We start from the raw sequence: 21,518 nt of genomic DNA, 5'->3' as shown, positions 1-21,518 counted from the left end.
CACCAAAATTATTAGAAAATATGATGACAAATAGCAAGTCAATGCATGTCTCCTGAGTTCAAGCACTGAGATGCAGCATTTAGCCTGACAAAGAGCATCTCTCAAAACCGGCTCAGATGCGTTTCCAGCTTCTACTCACAGATTGCATTCTGGTATGTTAAGCTTTACCTGTTTATGGCAGGAGTAAAGTGAAGATTTGATGGATCTTGTTTACCAGTTGAGATGCAGATGATCAAGTGTAACTCAAAGAAAGATGGATGCCAGCTCCAGAGTTTGAGATGGACAATAGTTATGCTATCTCTGGTGGTTAGTATACCTCCATAATTTGTGAACTAGCAACATCGATACATGCTTGGCACACTTGCAATGCTTGCTTGAGATACACTGCAATTGATGAAGACGTAATACGGTCTTCTACAGCACATAGCTAGTGTCTGTTTTTTGGGGCATCATGGATATTCCCTTTCTCTTTGGTCAGATGGCCTTTCTATTCAGTGACAGTTTCCTTTCTTTCCACAACAGCCTCTGCCTTCGGAGATCCTCATTTCCTTACTGCTGATGGGTCAAACTACACCTTCAATGGGAGAGGAGAATACACTCTAGTGCATGCCCCCATCCAGAATCTGACCATCCAAGGGAGGACTCATCCTGCCATGTTCAAGAACGGTAAGTGATCAGGGAATACAGGGAACAAGTATTGTGTTATACAGTATGTTATGTTGTTCTGTCTTGTGATGACTGCCTTCTGCTATGTTGAGTTATGTTAGTCGTTGTTATGCTAATGGGTGCGGATACTATACCACAAGCAGAACAAGCCTTCAACCTTGTGATTGTTGAAAAACACCAAGGTCATGGTTGTACTGGGCAGAGGCTTATCGCCTCAAGAGGCTTAGGATGCCAACATCAAGGGAAATTTTTGCCCCAAACTATAAAATATGGCCCCATTGCCAAAGAAGAAAGAGGATAAATGTGGAAAGTATCATTTTGACTTCAGCTCTCAAATCCATTATTCTGGTTTTAGCTGAAAATTTGAAGTGCTTAAAAAACAGTACCTTTTAACATGCTCTGAGGTTCACTGTTCTACAATTTTCCACTGAAATAATATATTTGATAGTTCCCAGCACTCAGTTGATTAAATGCATTTCCATTTCAGTGCCCTGATAGTGAATAAAATTAACTGGACTGACCAGAGTTAGCAACTCTTTCTCCAGCTTCAGTGCAATGGATGGTATAGAAGAGACAACAGCTTAAGCTGTTTTTCAATGAGCAGAAAGCACCACAAGAATTCAATTCAAGTTACGGACACTGAGTGAGGAGTGAAGTGCTCCTACTGCAATCAAGGACTGGCACAACAGTCTATTTCCCACTACCTCAAGCCTCCAAGTAGATCCTTCTCTTCATGAAAGTGTTATAGACACTGTCTAGCTCCTACATCCTCAGATTTTGGGTGGGTGGTCTTTATGAACATCTATTTCCCCTGGGTTTCACTAGAGGTGAGTTGAGCAGTTCTTACAGTTTATGGCCCATACAGATGATCGCTTAGTTCTAATTTCTAGTGTTATAGTAACACAAGGGTCTGAATATTTCTTAGATGCTTTACTTGCAATTAAGAGATGCCTTTCATACCAAAGAAAAGTGACATGTGTAAAATATAAGTCTAGAGGGTGCTTTTATTCTCCATAATAAAAGTGAGCTCAGCTTAGCAAGTTCATAACTCTTACTTCGTTCAGTACAGTTTTGTTGTCTTCATACTTATATGCAAGTCTCTAGACCGGGAGAGGAGAGAGTTGTTAAAACCGCATATAAATGAAATGCAGATCCGGTCTTGCAGACAGGCAGTGAAGGCGTGCTTTGATGGGGCCAACGTTAGGCTAATTTGCAGTTTTGTCAGTTTTATGAAAGAAGCACAAACAAAACTATTTGCAGCGACCTGAGTATAATCTCCCGCGCCCAATGCCATCTGGACCGGTGACCCCCATCGCGCATCGACACTAAGACCACGATCCAACAATTGACCATTAGATCTATGGCCACAGGCGATGCCCTAAGCCTGGGACTCACACATAGTGTTAGCCTGAATTATGAAGTTTTACTATAATTTTTTCGAATGTATTTTAAACCAGCTAAATTCTTGATTTTAGAACATAGTAACTCTGTTTTTAAGGAAACATGAAATTATGTTCATATGTGTTTTTATAGCTGTATGGACTGCTAAGATTTTAATTAATCAAGCAATAAAGATTTACTTACTACATACTTTTAACAGAATAGTCCATTTGGTTTTCTCAGAATATATTGCAAAATGTGTGTTATTCCCTGGCCAAGCATTGATGGTGTTAATATCCATATTTACTGAAAGTGAGAAAATTGTTCTAGATAGCCCCCAATCATGAAGCAATTAATGGCATGAGATTGTTAGTGAATACCTCCCAAGCATTCCTGGCTCTCTTGGGTGGATTGATTCCCAGGTGCACTATCTTGCAGCTGACGGCGATTTCTGTGTTAGGAGCTACCTCGTCATTCTCAAGTACCAAATCTCCCAAAAACTCCAAATACTGAATTGTCATGCTGGACATGGGCAGAAAAAGATTTGGATATGGCACTTGGAAGCATTCTGCATATCACGGATATATATATATACTGAATATATAAGCAAAGATAAACTAAGCAGGGACTCCTAATCACAAGGGTGTCAATTGACAGCATGTATGAGTGAATCCATAGGTAAGTGATTAGATGTGTGTATACATCTATGAATCACTGAGTGGATTTTTAGATACTTGTATTGCTGTGACAATGGATTTAAATATGATACTCTGTATTTTACAAAGAGTGATGAAAAATTGTAATAGTGTATGAAAAGGTGTATGTGATTGTCACGTGGATGATGTCATCAGTGATGTCATCAGTGATGTCATTTGAGATGTCATCAGTGATGTCACTGACCATGTCATGAATGATCTAATATGTGACATCATCAGCAGTGGATTGCGGGTGCGCGAAACATAGTTAGTACAACTAACTATATAGGAGCAATTTCAATGGTTTTGTATGAGTAAAATGTCCAGCTAACTATAACACCACTAAAACTTATAGTTTTTTGAGTGAATTTCAAAGGTTTTTTAAAAGCTAATTCCTAACTATATAACTCCTGAAACCTATGGTTTTTTCAGTGATATATATATATATATACATACTGAAAAAACAAAGGTTACAGGTACATTATAGTTAAGCTCCGATTTCACTCATACAAAACCAGTGAAATTCAGCAGTTATAGTTACCTGAGCTCGCTATAACTTAGGCTCTGCAAAGCACTCCTTATGACCTCACATATTACATCACTCATGACATGGTCAGTAACATCACTAATGACATCACTGATGATATCATCTAGTGCATGTAAGTATTTTCAAAGAGTTTATGATTGTTAAACATATATACTAACCTACTCCAAAAGTTAAATTAGTATACTAGGTGCGCTACTATTGAGTGATACTACATCTAACATATATTATGTGAGTGGCTGTACGACTGCATGTATCCTTGTGTGTATGGGTGTGTGAATTGCTGTATGGGTGTATAACTGGGTGTGTCAGTAGTTGTGTGGGTGAATGAGTTGCTGTGTGAGTGGCTGTATTGGTGACTGAGTGGGTGCCAGTGTTTGTATTGGTGAATTAGTGGCTGTGTGAGAGGCTCTATGGGTGAATAAGTAGGTATGTAGTGACTGTGTGGGTAACTGAGTGGGTGCCTATGCCTACATAGGTAAATAAGTGAGTGACTGGGCATATAAGTGTATGTATGTGTGAGGGAATGACTGTTTAAGTTGATGTTTAGTTAAGTGAGTTGGTGTGTGAATGGTTGTATTAGGTTTGAGTGTCTGAGAATGTATGGATGAGTGAATGGATGTGGGAGTGCTTGTATGAATGTGTGAATGGGTATGTAAGTGGTTGTGTGGGTGTGTGAGTGAGTGTGGGAGCGCTTGTATGGGTGAGTGTGTTACCTGTGTTTTCAGAGGTTGTATGCGTGTGAGAGTAGGTGTGTGAGTAGCTGTGAAGGACAATAACGGTGTTTGTGACTAGCTGTGTGGGTGAGGGTGTGGATGTGACAGTGGTTGGATACCTGAGTGATTGGTTATATTTGTGGCAGCATGGGTGAGTGAATGGTTTTTGTAAGAGTCAGTGAATGGCTAAATGAAAAAATTCATCGCTTCCTTGCTTAAAGAGTCCCTGAATTTGGAGGAATCTGTTGAAGACTTGGAAAAGGACATTCAACGCGCCCATAGGGATCCATTTCGGTTAAAGCAGGGGAGATCAAAACCGAGAAAGATTTTAGTCAACTTTCTAACCTATTCCACTAAGGAGAAGATACTGAACTTAGCGCTTAAAACTACAGCCTTAAAAACCTCAGACTTCTCATATGTTATCAGGTCTGACTTGTCAAAAACAACTCTTGATCGACAATGGGAATTAGGTCAAAGAATGGAGAAGTTCAGGGCCTTGGGAGCTACAGTTCAGTTGAGGTTTCCTGCCTTCCTGAGGGTTATGTATAACAACAAAATGCACAACATCCATTCCCCTCTGGAGGCAGATGAGCTCCTGGCCTCCATTAGTCACCATCAACAGAAAGCCGGTTAGATAGTGGAATAGTGGAACCCCACAGACAGAAGATAAGGAGATAAGGAGATATAGAGATATAGAGATAGAGATAGAGATAGATATTTCAGGTCCCTATAACACCCTAACACTCTATATCCCCCTCTATATCCCCCTCCTCTTGGGGACAACCGCCTCCATTGACTCTACCTGAAAGACTTGCATGGTAGAAACATATTAAAGATATGGAAAAAAATAAATAATAATAAAAAAAAATATATATATATATAGGTGAAATGAGAACGTCCACGGAGGGTGTTTCAAAAATAAATAAATATATATATATATATATATATTGCATTTCAAAGTGCCCTGAAGCTTTTAGGAGGTCACTCGACAGAGCCTCCCCATCCGGCTTTCAAATGCAACCTGCTTCATTGCTCCATTTCATTTTTAAATGCCGACGCGTTTCAGGATTACAATTCCCTTCTTCTAGGGCTGCCACAAACCAAACACCTGAGCCTCGGATTACGTTTAAATTTCAGCTTTATTTATTTCCATTACTACCCTCTGGTGGGCGTATACTTATTGCAGTTAGTTAGTGCATGCTGGGGAACAGAGTTCCTAATGCGAGCGTTAGTTCATCACTTCTGGTAAGTTCAAGTGTTTATTTGCAAAATTTAGGCTTACTTTCATTCCTTTAGTAGGTTCCGGATCATTAGGCAGGTTAAATCAGCATATGAGGCTCTGTGCTGAAAAACGTCTTGTTTAGTACATGACGACAGCCTCACTAGTTGGAAACTGTGTTCCTCCTTCAGTCAGTGATGGTGCCACTCCCCACGGCCGTGCTGCCGTGCTGATATTTTGCATTTCAAAGTGCCCTGAAGCTTTTAGGAGGTCACTCGACAGACCCTCCCCATCCGGCTTTCAAATGCAACCTGCTTCATTGCTCCATTTCATTTTTAAATGCCGACGCGTTTCAGGATTACAATTCCCTTCTTCTAGGGCTGCCACAAACCAAACACCTGAGCCTCGCATTACGTTTAAATTTCAGCTTTATTTATTTCCATTACTACCCTCTGGTGGGCGTATACTTATTGCAGTTGTTATTGCGTCTTGTTTAGTACATGACGTTTTTCAGCACAGAGCCTCATATGCTGATTTAACCTGCCTAATGATCCGGAACCTACTAAAGGAATGAAAGTAAGCCTAAATTTTGCAAATAAACACTTGAACTTACCAGAAGTGATGAACTAACGCTCGTATTAGGAACTCTGTTCCCCAGCATGCACTAACTAACTGCAATAAGTATACGCCCACCAGAGGGTAGTAATGGAAATAAATAAAGCTGAAATTTAAACGTAATGCGAGGCTCAGGTGTTTGGTTTGTGGCAGCCCTAGAAGAAGGGAATTGTAATCCTGAAACGCGTCGGCATTTAAAAATGAAATGGAGCAATGAAGCAGGTTGCATTTGAAAGCCGGATGGGGAGGCTCTGTCGAGTGACCTCCTAAAAGCTTCAGGGCACTTTGAAATGCAAAATATCAGCACGGCAGCCCGGCCGTGGGGAGTGGCACCATCACTGACTGAAGGAGGAACACAGTTTCCAACTAGTGAGGCTGTCGTCATGTACTAAACAAGACGTTTTTCAGCACAGAGCCTCATATGCTGATTTAACCTGCCTAATGATCCGGAACCTACTAAAGGAATGAAAGTAAGCCTAAATTTTGCAAATAAACACTTGAACTTACCAGAAGTGATGAACTAACGCTCGCATTAGGAACTCTGTTCCCCAGCATGCACTAACTAACTGCAATAGGTATACGCCCACCAGAGGGTAGTAATGGAAATAAATAAAGCTGAAATTTAAACGTAATGCGAGGCTCAGGTGTTTGGTTTGTGGCAGCCCTAGAAGAAGGGAATTGTAATCCTGAAACGCGTCGGCATTTAAAAATGAAATGGAGCAATGAAGCAGGTTGCATTTGAAAGCCGGATGGGGAGGCTCTGTCGAGTGACCTCCTAAAAGCTTCAGGGCACTTTGAAATGCAAAATATCAGCACGGCAGCACGGCCGTGGGGAGTGGCACCATCACTGACTGAAGGAGGAACACAGTTTCCAACTAGTGAGGCTGTCGTCATGTACTAAACAAGACGTTTTTCAGCACAGAGCCTCATATGCTGATTTAACCTGCCTAATGATCCGGAACCTACTAAAGGAATGAAAGTAAGCCTAAATTTTGCAAATAAACACTTGAACTTACCAGAAGTGATGAACTAACGCTCGCATTAGGAACTCTGTTCCCCAGCATGCACTAACTAACTGCAATAAGTATACGCCCACCAGAGGGTAGTAATGGAAATAAATAAAGCTGAAATTTAAACGTAATGCGAGGCTCAGGTGTTTGGTTTGTGGCAGCCCTAGAAGAAGGGAATTGTAATCCTGAAACGCGTCGGCATTTAAAAATGAAATGGAGCAATGAAGCAGGTTGCATTTGAAAGCCGGATGGGGAGGCTCTGTCGAGTGACCTCCTAAAAGCTTCAGGGCACTTTGAAATGCAATATATATATATATATATATATATATATAAATATATATATATATATATATATATATAAATAAATAAAAATAATAATAATAAAAAAAAGGAGGGGAAAGGGGAAAGGGGAATGGATAATTAAAAAAGGTAATTCGGATTGGAATTGGGGAATGGGTAAGGGAATAAAAATACGGAAGAAGGGAAAAAGGAAAAAAAAAAGAGAAAAAGGAAAAAGGAAAAAAAAGGTAAAAAAAGAAAAAGGGGGTGAACCTTGAGAAAACCTCTAAGGGGTTTATCTAACTATACTATTACATCTCTCTGAATCTTCACACCCATGTTGTTTTCACCCTAACAGATATCATTCTTTATACTGCCGGAATACATCTTATACCAACGACACTTAACATGGCTGGGCGAGGGGGGGCTCCTCAGAGAGACAAATCTGGCATTAATGGCCAGGTTAAGTAAGAGGGGGTTTTCCAGGGAGGGGAGAGGGGGGGGAAGGGGCAAAAATTGCAAAAATCCTCATTTGTCAGACACCGATTTATATTTACAAACCCTATTAATCACATTTCAGTTTTGTTTAATCTGCCTTGGGAGATGCTTTCACCACACTGACTTACTGAGCCGGCGTAGGAGTGAGGATATTAGGCATTAGATGGAGGGAATCAAATTTCTGTCCTGGAATGTCAATGGCCTGCGTGTCAAGAGCAGGAGGTATAGAATACTACAATATTTGAGGGACTCTCCAGCCCAGGTCATCGTCATTCAGGAAACGCATCTTCTCCAACAAGAAGTGGAGGATATGCTGAAGAAAATTAGATGGGTAGATTGTTTCATTTGTACTAACCATAATGCCAATATCCGGGGTATCCTCATCATCTTCAAAAGGCAAGTTAGAGCCCAGATTCTTGCTCAGGAGGAAGACTTTAGTGGTAGGTGGCTATATGTTAAAGTAAGTCTAGAGGGTAGACCGTACAATCAGGTAGGTTATTATGGACCTAATCAGGATGACCCATCTTATTTGAATAAAATCCAGACCCACCTTTTAACAACTTATGATCCAATAATTTGGATGGGAGATTTTAATTTAGTACTTAATCCAAAATTGGACAAATCCCCTAATTCAAGGGCGTTAATTTATAAGAAATCTAGGCGGGAGCTGGGGGTCGTCATGTCAACGCTTGGATTGGTGGATCCATGGAGGGAGAGAGCAGGCGACGCACTCGGCATATCATACCACAATTATAAATACAATCATAAGTCGAGAATCGACTACGCTCTTTTTAGTTATTCATTAAGAGAATCCCTGACAGATTTGGTGTATTTGCCCTCGCACCTATCAGACCATTCTGCCATATCTTTTTCTCTACAACTAGCTCAGCAATCCTCTCACACTTTTTGGTCATTTGATCGTACGATTCTTTTAGAGGAAGAGGAAGTTGATCTCCTCATTCAAGAAACAAATTTTTTTTATGGACATCAACATAAATTCTACTCAGTTAGGTATAGTATGGGAGGCCTATAAAGCGAATTTGCGAGGCCATATATCTAACAGGGCCTCCTATCGAGGGAAATTATACAGGGCAAAGATCGCCGACATTGAAAAGGAAATCACCCTTTTGGACCAACGAATTGGCCCTGGAATCGGGACTAATGAAGAGAAGCAACAACGGAGGGAACTAAAGGAAAAGCTATATAATATTCTTCAAGAGAGGGTCGCACTGAGATGGGCAGTTAGTAAGCTCTCAAACTTTGAATATGGTGAATCCGCAGGTAAGGTTCTCGCATGGAAAATCAAATCTGATCAGGCCAAAAAACACATAAAGCATATCAGTGTAGACGGGGAGACTCACGTAAGATCTTCTATCGGAGATATCGGAGAAGCATTCCTGGAATTTTTTCAGCTAATCTACAAGGAGGAGAACTTGAATGACTCGAGGTCTAAGCTTCGATGGTTAGAGAAGATTACTCTTTCAACTCTCACCTCGGAACAAAGAGATGGGCTTGACAGACCTACTTCAGAGGAAGAAGTGAGTGAAGCTATTAAAAAGGTGAAGCGGGGCAAGGCAGCGGGCCCTGATGGTCTTCCCGGCGAATTACTTCGCGTTTTGGCACCCGAAATCATCTCAGTGCTTACAAAGCTCTTTAATGACATCTTACTCAATGGTGCTACCCCACCTAAATCCTGGGGGGAAGCAAATATTGTTTTGATTCCAAAACCCGGGAAAGACCCGGCCAAATGTGGTTCTTATAGACCAATTTCTCTTTTAAACAGCGATTATAAACTTTTTGCAGCAGTGTTGGCAAATCGACTGGGACGAGAGGTAGCCTCAATAATACACACTGATCAGAAGGGCTTCATACGGGGTAGACAGCTCTCAGACCTCACATATGATCTAATTGGGGCAGTGGATATCGCCTCAATGTTTTCCCTGCCTTTGGCTATTATGACCCTCGACGCTACCAAAGCGTTTGACCGAGTAAATTGGGTGTACTTAGCTGAGGTCATGAAGAAATTTGGAATTGGGCAAAATTTTCGGAGATCAATTGGTCTGCTATACACTAATCCTAGCGCAAGCATTTTGGTTAACGGTTCATGTACCCGACCCTTTCAGATCAGCAGGGGAACAAGACAAGGGTGTCCACTGTCTCCTCTACTTTTTAACATGTACATCGAACCACTTGCACAATCCTTTAGGGAAGATCCAAGAATTTCACCATTCGAATTCGGCGGTTGGGAAAGAAAGGTAGGGCTTTACGCCGATGATATAGTAATCTACACCAGTGACCCAGCAAATGCCTTCCCCGTCGTGGTAGAAAGGGCCAAAGAATTTGGAAATATATCGGGCTACGACATCAACACTGAGAAGACCGAGCTAATGACGTGGAATATGGCCACCTGGGCGTTGGAGTGGCACCTTCAATCCGCTACCTAGGAGTTAAAATCACACAAAATATCGACACACTAGCAAAAGTTAATTTAGATTTGGTCTTCTGGGAATGTAGGGCCCTTTTGAAATCCTGGGCGGGTCTTGGATTATCAATCTTTGGGAAAGTTAGCATAGTTAAAATGTCTATCCTTCCAAAATTGACTTTTATTTTCAATTCTATTCCTTTGGCCTTTGACTCCAAGCAACTTCTTAAATGCCAACAAGAAATTAATTCTTTCATATGGGGTAATAAAGCCACTAGGCTGGCCTGGAAAAAATTAAGGAGGAGGAGGGAAAATGGTGGGTTGGCCCTCCCAGACCTGCAGTATTACTCTTGGGCATTCCTACTCTCCCACTCTAGAATGCTCCTGAAGACACCTGATCTCTCTTCAAATGGGAGACTGTTTAAGGCAATGCTGGTAGGGGCAAACCTTCCACTAGATGGGTTTTTATTTAAGTTTGGAGATCGAAAGTTCTTTAAAAAGGTGAGGCTCAAGATTCTGTCAACACTATTAAAGTCATGGGTGCAAATTAAACGTAGAGTGGGGCTGGCATAGTTTTCTAATTATGCTCAGATATGGGACTCTCCTGGGCTCCCTTTGTGCATGCAAGACTCTCTGGCTACCCCTCTAATTATAGCTGGGTTCTCAAGATGGGGTGAATTGACATCTGGAGGCGTCTTGATAGAGTGGGAGGAACTTAGGGAGAAAGTAGGGCCGACTTTGTCAAAATTTAAATACATACAAATTAGTAGTTGGGCTAGAGAATTAATTAGGAAAAATCCTAATATTGGGAGACTGAGCCCCCTAGAACAACATCTAGTAGAAAAACAGGCAGGTGGTAAGGAGGTTGCTCTTTGGTATTGGTCTATATTGGAAGAGATAGACGGGGATTTCAAGCTCCCAATGGAATTGTAGGGAAGAGAAATTGGGTTATTAGACGAGGATTTGTGGACAAAATCTTTTTCCCTTCTATACAAATTAGTTAAACCCGCCTGGCTTAGACGAAATCATTTGTTTACATTACACCAGGCGTATCTCTCCCCTCTACGTCTATCTAAATATCAGGACGGGAAATGTTGTAATAAATGCCAACTACCAACAGCCTCAGATAAACATATGTTTTGGGAATGTCCTCACATATCTGTCTTTTGGAAGGAGATCAAAATTACACTAGATTCAATTCTCAAATTCAATATTTCCTTAACTCTATCACTTGTCATTTTTGGGTTTGATCAAAACATCTCTGGGGCAGCGCGGTCCTTCCTATTCTATGCCATTTTGCTGGCTAGACGTCAGATATGTATGCACTGGGCAGATACTGTTCCTCCAACTCACTCTGCTTGGCTAACCTCACTCTATGAAACATCTAAGGTAGACTTGAAAAGAACCTGTAACGCCCAGAGCCTCACATTTTGGAAACCTTTGATGGACTGGAAGTAAAGATTTCTTGCTTTTTGTCTTCTCTGGGTTTTTTTTCCCCCCCAGAGATCCGATGATTATGCCTATGTACTCCATGGCTTAGTATTGTGGTCTGCTCCGACTTCGCTATTTATATACTGGCCCTAAAGGCATGAAGTTGCCTAGAGGAGCGTTAATAAGGTGCATTGAATCTCCTACCAACTCGTAATAATTTCTGCCTGGTTTGTGTAGCGGCTCAATTTCCAGGGCCTTGCTCCCAATGGCAGTGAGGTGGTTGGGTTGCCTCTTTTGCATCTAAAGAACGTGTGTTGGGCAGATGAGGATCAAAAAAAAAAAAAGAGTCAGTGAATGGGTATATGAGTGTATGTATTGTGTGTAAGTAGGTATGTTAGTAGCAGTGTGAGTTAGTAATTGAGTCTGTGAGTGATTTTGTTGTTGGTGAGTGAGTGGGTGTGTCATTGGATATATGGGTAGGTGAATGGATGTGTGACTGAGTCTATGGGTGAGTGAATGGATGTCTGAATGAGAGTATGAGGGAGTGAATGTTATTGTAAGTAGCTGTATTGGTGAGTGAGTTGTTGTTTAAGTGAGTGATTAGTTAAGTGAGTTGGTGTATGATTTGTTGTATTGAAGTGTGAGTGTGTTTGTAAATGACTATGTAGGTGAATGAGCAGATGTAAGAGTTGTTATATGAATGGGTGAATGGGTTTATAAGTAGTTGTGTGGATGTGTGATAAGGTGGGTAAGTAATTGTGTAGATGAGTATTTGGCTGTGTTGACAGGCACTATAGACAAGTGAGTGTGTGTTTCAGTGGCTGTATAGATTTAATAGTGAGTGCATGATTAGCTGTATGGGTGAGTGTGTGGCTGTGTAAGTGGGTGCATGAGTGAGTGACTGGGCGTATGAGTAGCTCATTTTGTAGTGCATGGTTGTGTAAGTGCCTGTATAAGTGATTGGGTCAGTTAGTGCTTGTATGCTTAAATGACTGTGTGTGTGACTATCTATATGGGTGAGTGAGTGCAAGTGTTACTGATTATATGGTCATCATTGGATGTATCAGTCACCATATGGATGAGTGACTAGGTTCAATAGAGTGAGTTAAGATGAATGAGTGGGAGTATAAGAAACTGCACGGTGAATGAGTGGTTGTGTGAGTAGTTATATGAGTAAGTGAGTGAGTGGGTGTGTCTTTGGATATATGGGTAGGTGAATGGATGTGTGACTGAGTCTATGGGTGAGTGAATCGATGTCTGAATGAGAGTATGAGTGAGTGAATGTTATTATAAGTAGCTGTATTGGTGAGTGAGTTGTTGTTTAAGTGAGTGATTAGTTAAGTGAGTTGGTGTATGATTTGTTGTATTGAAGTGTGAGTGTGTTTGTAAATGACTATGTAGGTGAATGAGCAGATGTAAGAGTTGTTATATGAATGTGTGAATGGGTTTATAAGTAGTTGTGTGGATGTGTGATAAGGTGGGTAAGTAATTGTGTAGATGAGTATTTGGCTGTGTTGACAGGCACTATAGACAAGTGAGTGTGTGTTTCAGTGGCTGTATAGATTTAATAGTGAGTGCATGATTAGCTGTATGGGTGAATGTGTGGCTGTGTAAGTGGGTGCATGAGTGAGTGACTGGGCGTATGAGTAGCTCATTTTGTAGTGCATGGTTGTGTAAGTGCCTGTATAAGTGATTGGGTCAGTTAGTGCTTGTATGCTTAAATGACTGTGTGTGTGACTATCTATATGGGTGAGTGAGTGCAAGTGTTACTGATTATATGGTCATCATTGGATGTATTAGTGACCATATGGATGAGTGACTAAGTTCAATAGAGTGAGTTAAGATGAATGAGTGGGAGTATAAGAAACTGCACGGTGAATGAGTGGTTGTGTGAGTAGTTATATGAGTAAGTGAGTGAGTGTGTGACTGGCTGTATGGATCAGTGAGTGGTTGTATGAGTACTCATATGGGTGTGTAATGGTGTGTGTATGTGTGAGTGTTGGGTGTGTGTATGAGGGATTGCATATTTGTGTGATTGGTTCTGTGGATTATGTCAGCAGTGATATCACTGACCTTGTCATGAGTGGTGTAATATGTGAGGTTATAAGCAGTGCATTACTTATAGTCAGCTCAGGTAAGTTTAACTGCTGAATTTCACCAGTTTTATATGAGTGAAATCTGAGCCTAACTATAATGCCCCTGTAACCTTTGTTTTTCACAGAATTTTTAAGTGAATTTCTAAGGTTTTTCAAATTCTACTTCCTAGCTATAACGTCCCTCTAACCTTTTGCTTTTTAAGTGAATTTCTATGTTTTTTTTACGAGTGGTCACGTTTGCAGTGTGCTGGATAAAGGGGGTGTGGCCTCTGGAGACCTCTCAACAATTCTTCTGTGTGGGACTTACTGCAGGTAACAGGAGGGCTTGTTGGTCCCCAAGGACACTCTAGAACCAAGGAGACTTCTTATCCCAGCCAGCAGTGCGCCAGGAGGTGTGTGTGCACAGTGGTGGAGAAAGGGGTGCTTGGCCTCCAAAATCCTCTCAGCAATTACGCTCTATGGGACTTACATGAGGCAACAGGAGGGCTCGCTGGACTCCAAGGAACTGCTGGAGCAAAGGGGACTTCATCCCCCAGACAGAAGTGCACCGGGAGGCACGTTTGCAGAGTGGTGGAGAAAGGAGGCATGGCCTACAAAGTCTTCTAAGCAATTGCGCTCTGTGGGACTTACTGGAGATGACAGGATGGCTTGTTGGTCCCCTAGGATCCTCTGGAACCAATGAGACTTTATCCCCCAACCAGCAGTGCTCCAGGAGGCACGTTTACAGAGTGGTGCAGAAAGGGGCCAAACCTCCGGCGTCTTGCCAGTCTTTTTTTGTAAAAATGTATTCAGGCAGGGGGGCTCCATGGCCCCCCTTCGACCCCATCCCTTAGGCCAGACCTTTTTTGAATAGGTGTGAGGGCCATGCGCTACCCCCCCCCCCCCCCCCCCGCTGGCCGATTTCAGCCTCAGGAACCCAAATTCCTAGGGCCCAGCCCTTTTTTCTTTTTATTTTTTTACTAAAAGGGAAGGGGGATGAGTGAAAGGAGCGAGGGCAGAGTGGATGGATGGATGGATGATAGAGTGGATGGATAGAAGGATGGCTGGCATGGTGGAAGAATGGATGGATGGCAGAGTGGCTGGATGGAACAGGAAAAGATTGAATGAAGGATGAAGGAATGAATGGATGACGAAATATAATAGTAAAATAGTGGAGGGAAAGGTGAAACGATACAACGGGTGGATGGAAGGGTGAAAGGATGAATGGATAGCTGCTTGGATGGAAGAGAAAAGGGAGCTCCTGTAGGGATGGTAGGGCTCACTTGCTTTGTTTGCTTGCGCCACCAGAGATTTAGTTCAAAGTGGAGGGCATTTTAATTTTCTGGCTACTCCCTTGAAATGAAATGAAAAAGAAACTTAATAAAGCGCACTGCGGCCAAGCGGCTTCCTGGCGCTGAGAACTCGAGCCAAACTCACAGAGGGGACCCAAGGGGACTAACTGGGGAATGCCTGAGAAAACAGAAAAGTTTTGAGGGCCCTACGAAAGTGGGTATAGATAGGGATGGAGCGTAGAGAAAGAGGGAGACTGTTCCAAAACCGGGGGGCTAAGACCGAGAAGCGGGTGCCCCCGGTGCGTGATTTACGGAAGCGGGGGACGTGGAGGAGGGAAAGAGATGAAGAGCGAAGGGTGCGGCTGGGGGCATGGGAAGTGATGAGAGAATTAATGAAAAGAGGGGCGGAACGAGCGTGCGCTCGAAACGCCAGACAAGCAAGTTTAAAGAAGGATCTGAAATGAACAGGGAGCCAATGTAAGGATTTCAGTGCAGGAGTAATGTGAGAGGATTTGGGTAGGCGGAGGATAAGGCGGGCCGCTTGGTTTTGAATGGCCTGGAGGCGACGGGTTTCATAGGCGGGAATGCCTACATACAGGCCATTCCCGTAATCCAGGCGGGAAATGATGAGAGCCATGACGATGGTCTTGAGGGCATCTACAGAAAAAAACCGGGAAATCTTACGAATTAAACGAAGAGACAAAAAACAAGATGACACAACAGAGCTAATTTGGGCATGCATGGACAGGTCATGGCTGATCTTGATACCCAAAGTACGAACAGAAGAAAGCGGTAAAGGAGGGGGACCAAAGGAAAGGGGCCAGTGTGCCGGGGACCAGGGGTTAGAAGGACCACCAGTGAGGACAAGCTCTGTCTTGTCCGGGTTGAGCTTCAAATGATTGAAGCTCATCCACTGAGAAATAAAGACTAGTGTGGAGCAAAACTTAGGAAGGGAATCAGAAGGGGACGAAAGATCAAAGACGAGCTGGAGGTCATCTGCGTAGTTATACACAGAGACCCCCAGCTCGAGAAGAGAAAAGATAAGAGGACGGATATAAAGATTAAAAAGAAGAGGGGAGAGGGAGGATCCTTGAGGGACCCCACAGGTGACCGAGCGAGGGGGAGCGGAGAAACCAGAGAGGTGGACCGCTTGCGACCTGCCTTGGAGAAAGGACGTGATCCAAGAATAGGCAGCGCCCTGGATGCCCGCTGCGCTGACACGATCGAGAAGGATGGCATGGTCGACCGTGTCAAATGCAGCGGACAAGTCGAGGAGGACCAGAGCTTGGGGGAGATTGCTGTCAGCTCTCCCCTTGAGTTCGTCCAGGACCGCAAGAACCACTCCCTCAGTGGAGTGGCCTGGGCAAAAACCCGCCTGATGGGAGGCCAGAAGATGGTTCTCCTCGATATAGGTAGACAGGCAGGATGTGGCATGGCTTTCAAGGATCTTCCCCAAGTAAGGGAGCAAGGAAATGGGCCTGAAATTAGATAAAAGGGAGGGATCTAAACCAGGTTTTTTGAGAATAGGGAAAACTATAGCGGATTTGAATGAGGAAGGAACAGAACCCAGAGCCAAGGAAGCATTAAGAAAAGTAAGAGGAGGGGCAGGGCAGCAAGTAAAGAGTGTTCTAAGAATCCGTGCAGGAGCACAGTCTGCCGGGGAACCAGACTTAACCTTGGCAAGCAAGTCAAGGAAAAGCTCAGAAGAAATGGGTCGAAAATGAGTCAAAGAAGAAGAGGGCAAAGGAAAGGGAGCAGGGAGTTCAGAAGAAGGTACAATGGGAATATTGACCTTAATATTGATGATCTTATTGATGAAGTAGTCATTCAAAGAAGAGCAGAGGGTTTGGGAAGGAACAGGAGACGTGCAGGTGCGATCGGAAGTAGCGAGATTGTGGACTAATGAGAAGATTTCTCGAGATTTGTTAGCCAAGAGGGCCACTCTCTCAGTGAAGTATTTTGTTTTGGCCGCTAGGATAGCTCTTTTATAATCATTGAGAAGAGCTTTATATTTGAGGCGAAAAGTGGGACAATAATTCCGTCTCCAGTGGCGTTCCGAGCGCCTAAGGTCAAGTTTAAGAGCTTTAAGCTCGGTGGTAAACCATTTATGCGCATCGTATGGGCGAAGTGATTTGACCCTCTTGAGCGGGGCAGCCTGGTCGCATAAGGAGGTGAGCCAGGTGCTGATGGCATCTGCCTGACTTTCCAAGGATAGGTCAGTCAGGTCAGGAGCAGAAGAAGCCAAAGAAGACAAAAGGGGGTTGAGATCGGTTTGTTTCCAACTACGAGCCAGGATATTTTTAGGTAGGGGGGCTTTCTCGGCTGGACCCAAGTAGATGGAGAATGAAATCATAGAGTGGTCCGACCAAACACAAGGGAGAATGGAGGTAAGTGAAACGTTACAGTGTAAAGTCCAGATTTGGTCCAAAATATGACCCTGGATATGAGTAGGGGCCAGAACGTGCGATGTAAGATTGAGACACTGAAGTGTGGCAGAGAAGTCTTTGGATGATGAGTCCTCCCTGGGGTCACCTGGCCAGAAATTAAAATCACCAAGCAGTAGCAGCGAAGAGTTGTTAACCACCAGTGTGGCCAGGAGATCCAACAGGGCTTCGGGAGTTCTGTGGAAGATCCCTTGTCCAGTTACATGTGCCCATCCCATCAATCAATCAATCAATCAAAGCATTTGTAAAGCGCACTACTTACCCGTGAGGGTCTCAAGGCTCTGGGGGTAGGAGGTGCTGCTAATGCTCGAAAATCCAGGTCTTGAGGAGTCTTCTAAAGGACAGCAGTTCTTGGGTCTGCCATAGGTGGATGGGGAGGGTGTCCCAGGTCTTGGCCGTGAGGTGGGAGAATGATCTGCAGCCGTATGTCGCTTTTCGGAAGCGGGGACTGTGGTGAGGGCGAGGTTGGCGGAGGGGAGCTGGCGAGCGGGGGTGTAGAAGCTGAGTCGTCTGTTGAGGTACACTGGTCCGGTGTTGTGGAGTGTCTTGTGTGCGTGGGTGAGGAGCTTGAAGGTGATCCTCTTGTTGACAGGGAGCCAGTGCAGGTCTCTCAGGTGGGGTGTGATGTGGCTGCGGTGAGGGATGTCGAGGATCAGGCACGCAGAGGTGTTCTGGATGCGTTGAAGCCTTTGCAGGAGTTTGGCCAAGGCTCCTGCATAGAGAGCGTTTCCGTAGTCCAACCTGCTGCTGATGAGGGCCTGGGTGGTCGTTCTTCTTATTTCAGTGGGGATCCCCTTGTAGATCTTGCGGAGCATGCGGAGGGTGTTGAAGCAGGAGGAAGAGACAACGTTGACCTGCTTAGTCATGGATAGGGTGGAGTCAAGGATGAACCCTAGGTTGCATGCGTGTTCCGTGGATGTTGGAGCTGTTCTCAGTGCGGTTGACCACCAGGAGTCTTCCTAGGCTGAAGGGGTGGGTCCGAGAATGAGGACCTCCTTCTCGTCTGAGTTCTGTTTCAGTCGGCTGTTCCTCATCCATTCAGCGACGGCCTTCATTCCTTAGTGGAGGTTGGTTTTGGCGGTGTGGGGTTCCTTGGTGAGGGAGAGGATCAGCTGGGTGTCATCGGCGTAGGAGATGATGTTGAGGTCGTGCAGTCGGGCGAAGTGGGCGAGCGGTGCCATGTAGATGTGGAAAAGCGTTGCGCTGAGGGATGTGCCCTGGGGTACGCCGCAGATGATCTCGGTGGCTTCGGAGCGGAAGGGGGAGGCGGATGCTCTGTGTTCTGCCAGAGAGGAAGGAGGTGGTCCAGGGCCTTCTCTTGGATACTGGCGTCGTGGAGGCGTGTGCATAGTGTGCGGCGGCAGACTGTGTTGAAGGCAGCTAATAGGTCCAGGAGGATGAGGGCCGCGGTTTCTCCATTGTCTAGCAGGGTCCTGATGTCATCGGTGGCTGCGATTTGGGCAGTTTCATTGCTGTGGTTGCTGCGGAACCCGGACCGGGACAGGTCCAGGATGTTGTTCTCCTCAAGGTAGCGGGTCAGTTGTTTGTTGACCGTCTTCTCGATGACCTTCGCCGGCAACGGGAGCAGTGAGATGGGCCGGAAGTTCTGAAGGTCCTTGGGATCCAACTTGGGTTTCTTGAGTAAGGCGTTGATCTCGGCGTGCTTCCAGCTCTCCGGGAATGTAGCTGTCTCAAAGGAAATGTTGATGGCTTTCCGGAGATGGGGTGCAATGGTGGTGCTGGCTTTGTTGAAGACGTGGTGAGGGCATGGGTCCGACGGAGATCCGGAGTGGATGGTGTTGATGATCTTGATGGTGTAGTCGTCATTAATGTTGGTCCGGGAGAGCAGGCGGTTGGTGCGGATGGTGGTCGTGGGGTGGAGGGCTCAGTGGTTGTCGGGGCAGTCGTGTTGTGGATGTCTGCAATCTTGCGATGGAAGAAGGTGGCCAGTGAGTTGCACAGGTCCTGCGAAGGTGGGATGTTGGTGTTGGAGCTGAGGTTGGAAAGTTCCTTCACGATGTTGAAGAGTTCTTTGCTGTTCTGTGCGTTGTTGTCTAGGCGGTCTTTGAAGGATGCTCTTTTAGCGGCTCTGATGAGGTGATGGTGTCTGCGGGTGGCGTTCTTGTGGGCTGCGTAGCTGTCCGATGTTCGTTCCCGGAGCCAGTTCTTCTCTAGCTTCCGGCAGGTTAGCTTGGAGGCCTGAAGGTCTTCAGTGAACCAGCTTGCTTTCTTGCTGGTGTGGCTGTTGGAGGGTTTCTTGACCGGGGCGAGGGTGTTGGCACAGTCCTCGATCCACTGCCTGAGGTTGCTGGCGGCGGTGTCGGGGTCGGTGGGGTCGGCGGGTGGGCTCTGGGCGAGGGTGTTGGTTAGCTGTTCTTTGGTGACTTTGCTCCAGCAGCGGTGAGGAATCTGTTGGGTGGGGTGGTGCGAGGTGGGCTTCCGGAAGGTGAAGTGGATACAGCGATCGTCGGTCCAGTGCAGTTCGGTGCTGTGGTTGAAGAAGACATGGGGACTTGCGGAGAAGATGGGGTCGAGCGTGTGGCCGGCGGAGTGGGTGGGTGTTGTGACAAGTTGCCTGAGTCCGACGATGGCAGGGTTGTCGCTCAGGATGATGGAGTTGGTGTGGTTGTTGTTCTCGAGGTGGAAGTTCAGGTCCTCGAGAAGGATGTAGTCTGTGGAGGCGAGGGCGTGTGTGCTGACGAAGTCAGCGATGGAGTCGCTGATTTGTGGTCAGGGTCCAGCGGGTCTGTAGAGGAGGGTCCCTCTGAGGGTGGTGTTGGTGTGGATCTGGAAGTGCAGGTGTTCGGCAGTGCTGAGGGTGTTGTCGGTGTTGGTCGAGACTCTGAGGGTGTTCCTGTGGACGATGGCGATTCCTCCTCCTACTCCGTTTGTGTGGTCCCTGCGGGTGTTCTTGTAGCCTTCCGGGATGGCTATGGCGATGTCAGGTGCCGAGGAGGGGTCCAGCCAGGTCTCTGTCAGCAAGGCGACATCTGAGGTGGTTGAGCCGAGTAGGTCCCATAGTTCAACTGCGTGTTTGCGGGCGAAGCGGGTGTTGAGAAGAATGCATCTGTGGTAGTTTGGTTCAACTTAACTGCTCGTGGGTTGGCGGGCCGGATTCTGGTGAAGCTGCAGTTCCGGCAGGAGAAGGGTCCTTGGGTGTGCTTCGGGGCGGCCAGGAATGAGATGTGTGATTGAACGGTGTTGAGTGCGTGGAGGGTGCTGGCATCGTAGCGGGGGTGGGTGTTGTGGCATTCACGGGGGCCAGGGGGTCTGGCACTGGGCGCGGTCCTGGTTCGGACAGGTGTAGACGGGCTTTCCTTAGGCACGCCTTCGGCACATCAGTGGCGCACCTGCTGCACGCGTCCACTGCGCGCCTGCTGCGCGGCCTCCATACGAGGGGAGGTGGGAGGGAGGAGCAGCAGGGAGGTGGGAGCAGGGTGGTGAATGGGAGAGCAGGGGGCGGGGCCGCAGCGACGCAGCGGCCGGAAAAAAACAGGTGAGGGATGGCGGGGGTGCTAAGGGAAAACCGGGCACAGGAAATGCAGAAGGAAAACAAAAATTAGGCAAACAAAGCAAAGTCTGGCAAAAAGCAATTTAGCAGCGTGGGGAGGGACCTGCCTGTGAGCAGGGTCAGAGGTTGCTCCTTTCACCACTGCACGGCCTCCATATGAGGTGGGAGGGAGGAGCTGCTCGGAGGCGGGAGCAGGTTGGCGAATGGGAGAGCAGGGGGGCGAAGCCGCAGGGACACAGCGGCGGGAAAGAAACGGGTGAGGGACGGCAGGGGGAGCTAAGGGAAAACCGGGCACAAGAAACGCAGAAGGAAAACAAAAATTAGGCAAGCAAAGCAAAGTCTGGCATAAAGCAATGCAGCAGCCTGGGGAGCGACCTGCCTGTGAGCAGGGTCAGAGGTCCCTCACTTCACATTCTGGTTACTGGAATCTGGTCTGAACAGTCACCTACCCACAACACTTTCTGTGTCCATCACCTGCTGCTTGAGATGCTCCTGCTCTAATAAACATGTTCTTTGTGAAGTGCCCAAGAGCTGAATCAGTACCATAAATAATAATCATATTTACAGCATGCAGTCTTTGCTCCACAAAAAGAAATATAAAAAATTATTTAGTGTTATTCATGTGAAAAATTATAATGATGTTTGGCAAGCCAATTACTGATAATTATTGGCAAACACGCTGGAACAAGTAAATTAACACTTATTGCTGGGTGTGATGTTT

General features: G+C 45.5%; 1 protein-coding gene across 2 annotated transcripts in view; it reads left to right on the top strand.

Moving 5' to 3' along the window:
- The window catches only part of SUSD2 (sushi domain containing 2), a 900,046-nt gene that overhangs the window by 451,036 nt on the left and 427,492 nt on the right, over positions 1-21,518 (top strand). For both annotated transcript variants that reach the window (XM_078667086.1, XM_078667085.1), the window contains exon 21: positions 523-666. In XM_078667086.1, the coding sequence (XP_078523212.1) occupies positions 523-666 (144 nt within the window). The remainder of the gene's footprint in view (positions 1-522; positions 667-21,518) is intronic.

This window comes from Lissotriton helveticus, chromosome 11 (assembly GCF_964261635.1).
Source record: "Lissotriton helveticus chromosome 11, aLisHel1.1, whole genome shotgun sequence".
Lineage (NCBI taxonomy): Eukaryota > Metazoa > Chordata > Amphibia > Caudata > Salamandridae > Lissotriton > Lissotriton helveticus.
This window is presented reverse-complemented; position numbering and strand designations above follow the sequence as displayed.